Source organism: Carlito syrichta, unplaced genomic scaffold (assembly GCF_000164805.1).
Source record: "Carlito syrichta isolate Samal-C Ts95f unplaced genomic scaffold, Tarsius_syrichta-2.0.1 Scaffold297479, whole genome shotgun sequence".
Taxonomy (NCBI): domain Eukaryota; kingdom Metazoa; phylum Chordata; class Mammalia; order Primates; family Tarsiidae; genus Carlito; species Carlito syrichta.
The window spans coordinates 47,886-55,684 of NW_007241575.1; the positions used below are offsets into that span (position 1 = coordinate 47,886).

The window sequence follows — 7,799 nt, forward strand, 5'->3', positions numbered from 1 at the left end:
GGGCGCGGGCTGCTTTCGGGCTCCTTCCTGCGGCGAAGCCTTGGCCGTCGCGCCGTCCGACTAACCCCCGTCTGCCTTCTCTGCACCTTCCTCTCCTGCCTCTCCAGATTTCTCTTCTTTAACTTCCTGCATTAACCCTGGGCCGCGGCTCCGCGCCGGGCCCCCGCGCTCACGCCCGCCCCTGTCTTGTGCTCTGTCCTGCCCTGCTCCCCCGCCCGCGCAGCGGCGCCGAGACGTCCATCTGAGGAGCGGCCCGCCGGGAAGCGGCCCGGGGCGCCCGGTGCCAACGCCCCGCCCCCCCTCTGCACTTTGGACCCCTGGGCCGACACCTCCGAGACAAGGCTTTTCAGAAAAGAGGAAGGAAGGGATTTTAAAAAGGACCTCCGCTCTCCATGACTTCAGGGATTCATTTTTTATGCGCGGAAATTGACTCCCCTTTCCCTCCCCAAGGAGGATAGGACCCCCGGGACGCGCCCAGCCTCTCCTCGGTCTCCCATCTGCTGTGCCTCTGGGAGGAGGGGACTCTCGGGGCCGGCCCCGGCGCGCCGTCGCCAGAAGGAAAGGACAAAGCCACACGCGCCCGGGCGTCCAACCCTGCGGGCCGCCGGGCAGGCCTCGAGGGCGAGGGGTCAGGCTGGGTGGCCCCTCCCTCCCTGGGGCCTCGCCCCCGTCCGGCGAGGGGCCGCAGGACTCGCGCCCGACTCCCAAATGCTGCATGAACACGTTCTGAGGGGAGCCCGCGCCCCCAGGCGGTCCGCCCCAGCCCCTCCCCTTGCCTGGACTCAGCCTCGGGCTGCAGCCCCGGCGCTTGCTCAGTTTGCTGACCCAAAAGTGCTTCGTTCTGCGCGCCCGGCCGGGCGGCCAGTCATGCGTCCAGTTGCGCTTCTTTGCCGGGGTGCGGGTGGGAGCCGAGGGAGCCGTGGTGCCTCGGCCGCCCCGCGGGGCCTCGAGCTGGGTTCTGGTGTCCACTCGCCCCCTCCCCACCAGACAAACGCCACTTTGTCTGACCTGCTGTGGCCTCGGAGACATGTTCTATTTTTAACCCCTTCCTGGAATTGGCTCTCTTCTTCACAGGACCAGGCCCTGTCTGTCTTTCTCCCCCCGCTCCACCCCAGCTCCCTGCGAAGAGAGAGTTAATATATATTTTTTAATTTATTTGCTTTTTGTGTCGGGATGGGCTCGCGTCCAGTCCCGGGGGGCGGGGGTCTGAGGCGGCCATCGCAGGTCGGGTGTGTCCCAGCAGCTCTGGCTCGGGGCATGCCTTCCCCTTGCTCTAGGCTGTCACCTCCCCACCTCTCCTCCCTCCCTCCTCGGTTTTGCCAACTGCTGTTCATCTGAGTCACCATTTATTCTAAGCATGTATTCCAGACTTGTCACTGACTTTCCTTTTGGAGCTGGTGGCTAGAAAAAGGCATAGGCAGGAACAAAACAAAAACACTCCTGTTTCTCCCGTGTGAGGCTGGCCTCTGGCTTTTCTGCCATGGATTCGCCCCTGCCCTTTCCCCTCCGCAATTCCTGCCAAGGGTTAAAAATTTAACTGGTTTTTACTACTGATGACTTGACTAAAAATACAAAGATGCTGGATGCTAACTTGATACTAACCATCCGATTGTACAGCCCGATTGTTACTGTAAATATGGTAGTTTCGTTGTGTTTTTTCATTCCCCATACTACTGAGTAAACGAGTTCTGTGTGGGTACAGGGTGGTCATTGTGTGTTTCTGTGTGGTAACCTGTCCTTCCCCAGGGAGGGAGGCCTGGGCTCTGGACAACAAAAGGGCAGCAGCACCCGCCCCCCCAGGTCCCACCGGTAGGTCGGGGGACTCGGGCACCAGCTGGCTGATAAGCTTGCCCCTCTGCCTGTACCCACAACAAGGTTCCCCGAATAGCACATCAGCACAGAGCCCAGCCATGCTTGATGGTGGGTGGGTGGAAAGCATTCTTCTCGCTGTGACAGAAGGGAGTTTTGTGCCTGGGGAAGCTGCACGGGCAGGCAGGTTTCCAGCCCAGCCTCTTAGGGCTGAGTCCTAGACAGGGACACGTTTTCTGGGGCAGAATTCAAGAGGAAGGAAGTCTGAGTCGAGAGGCTGGTGGGAATTTCAGGGGTGCTCAGTGTCGTGGGACCCCCTAACTCCTCCACTACTCTGGGAGGATTTTTGTTTCTGCTATAAACGAAGCAACTCCTCATACTCCTATTTTTTTTTTAAATAGAGACAAAGTCTTGCAAAGTTGCCCAGGCTGGCTTAAACTCCTGGGCCATCTTCTCGCCTTGGCCTCCCAAAGTGCTGGGATTACAGGCATGAGGCACTGTGCGAAGCCATAACTACTCACACCCCAGCCAAGCATGTGCACTGCAGCCAGCTTTACTCCCAGCCCCAAGTGTTGTTTTCCAAAGGTCCATTCCACAAAGTAGCGAGGGAGGTCACATGGGGTGATACACAGTAATGATTAAGAACCCACCCATCACTTTGGGAGGCCGACGGTGAGGAGATTGCCTGAGCCCACAGGTTCGAGAACAGCTTGGGAAACTTGGCGAGACCTCATCTCTACAATAAATAAATTAGCAGGGCATGGTAGCGCACACCTATAGTTCTGGTACTTGGAAAGCTGAGGTGGAAGGATCGCCTGAGCCTGGCAGGTCAATGCTGGGTTGGCCGTGAGTGTGTGTGCCACTGCACTCCAGCCTGGGCAACGGAGTGAGACTCCAACTCAAAACAAAAAAACAAAACACAAACCCTGGAGGCAGACCGCCACTTAATCTCTCTGAGCTTTGGTTTCTCTGCCTACAAAATGAGAATGATAATAACAGCACGCGCCTCACTGAACTGTTACGAGGATTAAATGGGTTAGCACATGGGAAGTGCTTAGAACAGTTCACGGGGCATGGGAAGAGGCCAATCGGTGGCTCTCCCTGCTGTTGCTACAGGGCGGAGGTGGAAGAAGAATGCACAGAGAGAAAACTAGAAAGCCGGTCCCAAGGGAAGGCGGCAGGCAGGTGGCTGAGCACGCAGGGTGGCTGCGGCAGGTAGGCCTCCTCCCGGGCCGGCACTGCCCACTGAATGTGCAGCTTGAGCTGGTTTGGAGGGGAGGGCGTGGGGCGGGGGCCAAACTCAAGGCCGACCAAGAGGGCGAGCAGAGCAGGCCTTCCCCTCTTCGGCCACCAGGGGGCAGCAGCCCATGGCGCTGCGGCTTGCTCCCTCTCTGAGGACACACCCGGGGCGTGGCCACACAGCCCGAGCCACCCTCTGGCCACACCTAGCTGTGGACTAGGCTTGCTGACCTTCCAGTGCTTCAGCTGGAGTTTCAGTCCCCAGTGGGCCCCCGCTCACTAGACACCGGTGCAGGGCAAAGCCAGAGACACACCTGGGGTTTCCTTGCCTTGCCCACGTTTCTCCAGAGCCAGATCCTGCCGTGGGCCTCCACCCTGGCCCCACATCAATTCTTAGAATCCTGGAGGCTGCAGGAGGCTGGGAAAAGGTGGCTGCCTAGGCAGCTGTCACTGTGAAGCAGGTGAACGTCCAGATAACCTTAAGATCAGTCATAGAAAGGGGAGGGCCATGGAGGGCCCCTGACTGTGGCCGGGGCAAGGGCACTTGTGGCCACAGGGGCAGGGGCACCAGCTGGCAGTCCCACTTCCCTTTGCCCGGTTACCTGCTGCCTTCCTTAAATCATGGCCTGGGCTTCAAGAAGGGAGGCTTCCTCAAAACTCACAAGGAACTGAGTTGGTTCTGGTTACAAGGAAAAAAAAAAACCCAACCCTAAGCCGAATCTGTTAAATGAGTTTTTGTCTTTCATTCAACCAACACTCACCATCTTGCACTCAAATATTTTCTGCGTAAATGAATGAAACGCTCTGCAGGTCACAACTCTAGGGCGCAGCAGAGGTGTGTAAATCCCGGTGCCAAGTCTACTAGGGGAAATAATAGACGACTCTAATAGGTAAGGCAGGGCATGACGAGGTGTCCAGCATCACCTGGCCGTGGCGATCAGGGAAGCTGATCAGGAAGCTTCATCCCTTTCAAGTACAGCAGAGAAGAGGCTGGTGGGTTCCTGGGAGGCTACGTCCTCTTGCCAGAAAAGGACGTTCAAATGTAGGATATAAATAATAATTTGCCTCAGTCCTGGTTTCCCAGCCTCACACAGCGTGAGTCAAGCTGTCCTTAACTTTGATCTGGACCTTCTAATAATATGTGAATCCTGGCAAAAGGCAAGCCTCTCCTCTAATGCCAATTAGCAGGGCAGTTGCAGCCTGATGAACTGGAATCCCAAGGCCCTGGGGCCTACTGAGGCTCCTGCCTGGGAGGCCCACTGGCTTCCTCGCTGGAATGACACATCACTGCAAATCTGTTAGAAACTGGAGCAGGATCTACGTTACGTTCAGAGATACAGAGAATATAAAAATACATTCATTTTATTTTAGAAAAACGAAGACTGCTGGAGTAAGCTTATCACACACTGGCCTATTAGGAGTCACAGAATTCACAGGAAACAAGTTGTGGAGCCCAGGTGCCTGCCTTTGACTCTCCAAGCAGGCCCAAGTCCAGCAGAGGATGTGATTCAGGAAGACAGCTCCTCGGAGAGCAGGGAGGTTAGCTACGGGGTCATTCACATGGAAATGTCCAGGGAATGGCGGCCTGGGAAGAAGGTCAAAGTCTCTCCCAGCTGACCACAAGAGCGGGGGTGGGCAAGGACACACCTCTTGCCCGTGTTTCTCGTTTTGTTAATTTCAGAGCAGGAAGGTGACCTCTTTTTCCCTAATCTTCTTTCAACCAGAGAGTTTAAGTCTTCTCCAGCTCAACCCTAATCCACCCCATCTCCCATGGTCTCTCCTCCTGGGGGACCAGCCCTGGCGGCATCTCGTCCTTCTGTCCCTGGGCCGGAATCTGCTGGCATCAGGGCCTGCTGGGCAGAGGTGAGTCCAGGCGGTGACTGTAGTGGTTTGCTACTGAATTCTTGCTTGATGTCCTGATCCCTTTACCTAAAGAGACAAAAGGAGGAATTGCTTTAAACTGTCATTCTTCCGTAAGCCTATTTGTCACTCTGCTGGGCTCAAGCTCTCAGGGTGAGAAGCAATAGGATGCTGCCCTCCCCTGCTCCGGCCGCCTCCTCACCCCCATCTTTCCACACAGGACTCAGGGTTGATGTGCACAACAGCTTGGGAGCACAGAGGATGAGGGCTTGGGAGGACTGGTCTTACCTGGTAGGTCCCGGGACCGCAACTTTCCTGGGGGACTGCAGATTGCTACGAGTGGTACCCACAACAGGAAGATTTGGTCGCTGGGAAGCAGGAACTTAACGGAGGTTGATGAAAGAAATTACTTGGCAGAAAGTTCAAGGGACCGTCTCAAAAACAAACACTGCAGTCTGAGCAACATAGCGAGACCTCATCGCTATAAAGAATCAAAAAATTAGCCAGGCGTGGTGGGGTATGCCTATAGTCCCAGCTACTCAGGAGGCTGAGGCAGGAGGATCACTTGAGCCTAGGAGGTCAAGGCTACAGTGAGCCATGATCTTACCACTGCCATGATACCACTCCAGCCTGGGTGACAAACTCAAAAAAAACCTGGATGAGGGCAGAGTGAGTTTGAGATTCGTGCTGCCATGCCTACCATGTGTATTTGGAAACCCAGGCTCATTCTCTGCCCAACCCCACATCCTAGCCATAACCCGGAAACTGTCATGATGATGGCGAAAGTGGTCCCTGTGCCCTGAGCTCGAGTTGGGCACGGACAGACATTCCTCCTCCTGACTTCCTGCCCTTCCGTCTACTTTTCCTCACCTCTGTGCCCTGCAGCACTTGGTCTGGGAAGCCCTTTCCGAGCTGACACAGAATCTGGCGGTAGGGCACCTCTGCTAGGTGGGACGCTCCGGCTGCTGAATGGCATTCGACTGGCAGGTCGGGGGATGGCTGAGGGGCCGGGTTGCTGACCAGAAGATTGAGCAGCTGCTTCCTGTGGCCGGGGCAGGCGTCGGGAGTTGCTGGTGGAAGGTTGTGAGGCCAGGGCTGGTCTGACGGGGGCAGGTGGGCCTGGAAGCGAGCCGAGGAGTTTCAGGGTCGGTCCCACACACGCCCTCCTCCCACCCACCCGCAGCATGGCCGCCCAGGGCTTCTCACTCGCTGCTGCCCTCCCACTGGGCCCTGCTTTCCCCCGGGCTGGAGGCGTTGATCGAGTGAGAGGAGAGGGCGCTTGGCTTTTGGATGCAGGGAACAGATTGCAAGTGGGTGACTCCTGAAACAGAGAGAGAAAAAAAGGCTACAGTGGAGAAAATATCTGTTCTGCAGCTTAAGGGATTAAGAAATGGAGGTGGGGAGCTGTCCAGATCCCAGTAAGGAAGGGTGGACATTAGCTGCCGGCATCGTCTCACCGCCACTAGTGCCGATACCACTTATTCGCGCTTATTACAGACATGGCAGGGCTTATATACAGGCACTGTGGTAAGGCTTTGCATATGGTTCTCATTTAATTCCAGCAATTCTAGAGGCAGAACCACTATTCCCACTTAACCAATGAAGAAACCGCCTTCTGCCTGTATCACGCCATGCAGTGTCTGGGACACACACCCCACTTGACTCCCTAAACTCACTCTCTTTGTGCTGGCGGGCCGCTTTCCAGACGCCGTCCGAAGAGCCCTGACAGACCCCTTCCGGTCGCTGCTCCGGAGTCGCGGTGTCATGCTGCTCGGGGAGGGGGTGCTCCGAGCCAAAGAGTTCACGGTAGGCAGCAGGTCTCGGACGGGACTGTCCTTCAGCACAAAGGTCTCCCGCCGAGGGCTGGGCTTCACGCGCCGCGACCCCGAGCCCTCACCTGAGCCCTCCCGTTCCTGCAGGGCACACTGCTCCAGCTGGGCTGCCAGCCGGTTGGCCTCGTCCAGGATCTCTTCCAGCTTCTCTGGGCTGAGCGGGCCTAAGCTGAGCCTCAGCCCCTGGAGGGCAGGGGTCACCGTATTTGGGTCACTTCGGTGGGAGAGGCCCCGTCGGGGTGGTTTCTCTGGAGTCACTAGCACTGTTAGGTCTTCCTCCTCACGGCTGAGACAGACAAAACACCAGGCACCATGCCCATACAAAAGAGAACTGGGGACTGTGTGAGGGAGACTGGGCAAAACCCCCACAACAGAGCCAAGGACACGGCCCTAAACCCTGATGCCCGTGCTGGCTGTGTGATCCGGCCTCCCGGTGATGAGATACATGGTTCCATGAGGCCTAACAGGCCTTTAACTTGAACAACAGCAAGAAAGGATGCCAGGATGGAGAGGCCGCAAATCTACTGACCCTTCTTCTTAACACCCCAAAATCTAACTCTGGCTTCTTCCTTCTCTTCCCCCACCAGTAGTGTCACAGAGGTTACCTGGTCACCCAGCAGCCCGAGTGCACCAAACCTTGCTAAATTATCGACCAGGGCCGGGAGGCCAGTAATTCAGCAGTAAGGGGTGAGAGACAGACGTTGTTGGAGGAAAATAAGTGAGATAGAGAGGCTGGTACCTGTCAGATGGTGACAGTCCTCCAAAGTCCAGGGTCTCATCCACAATAAACTTGACATCTGGAGGGGAAAGAAGGATGAATGCCAGCCACAGGTCCGAGGCAGCTCTCAGCTGCTGGGTTTCACTCTCCTCCGGGGATTCCTTACCTTCTTCCAAATCCTCCATGTCCAGCCAGCTGGAGTGAGAGTCTGCTTAGCCCTGAGTTGGAGAGAAGCCATACTTTTCCTCGGCTGTCCATTCAGCCCGTGGCTCGCAGCTAGACTCAGGGTGCAAGTCGGGGGCGGGGATCATGCTGGAGTGGCTCCTGCCCCGGTAACCACG

The 7,799-nt window shown here is 56.6% G+C and overlaps 2 protein-coding genes across 5 annotated transcripts in view; one reads left to right on the plus strand and one right to left on the minus strand.

Moving 5' to 3' along the window:
* Positions 1 to 4,665, plus strand: part of CELSR2 (cadherin EGF LAG seven-pass G-type receptor 2) — a gene marked incomplete at its 5' end in the record, with an annotated part of 27,827 nt that extends 23,162 nt beyond the window's left edge. Inside the window, one exon of the mRNA XM_021710703.1 lies at positions 4,532 to 4,665. Coding sequence (XP_021566378.1) covers positions 4,532 to 4,665 — 134 coding nt within the window. The remainder of the gene's footprint in view (positions 1 to 4,531) is intronic.
* The window catches only part of PSRC1 (proline and serine rich coiled-coil 1), a 9,247-nt gene continuing 5,830 nt past the window's right edge, over positions 4,383 to 7,799 (minus strand). The window contains exons 2-8 of one of the 4 annotated variants that reach the window (XR_002481783.1): positions 7,625 to 7,676; positions 7,480 to 7,537; positions 6,585 to 7,026; positions 6,086 to 6,229; positions 5,757 to 5,950; positions 5,197 to 5,290; positions 4,383 to 4,977 (exon numbers count right to left, since the gene is read on the minus strand). Coding sequence is in view for 1 of the 4 variants with exons in the window: in XM_021710702.1 (XP_021566377.1) it covers positions 4,892 to 4,977; positions 5,197 to 5,290; positions 5,779 to 6,027; positions 6,585 to 7,026; positions 7,480 to 7,537; positions 7,625 to 7,643 (948 nt within the window). In the remaining 3 variants the exon portion in view is untranslated. Of the gene's footprint in view, positions 4,978 to 5,196; positions 5,291 to 5,756; positions 6,028 to 6,085; positions 6,230 to 6,584; positions 7,027 to 7,479; positions 7,538 to 7,624; positions 7,780 to 7,799 lie in introns of all 4 variants that reach the window. The other 3 variants (XR_002481782.1, XR_002481781.1, XM_021710702.1) reach the window with 3 other exon arrangements.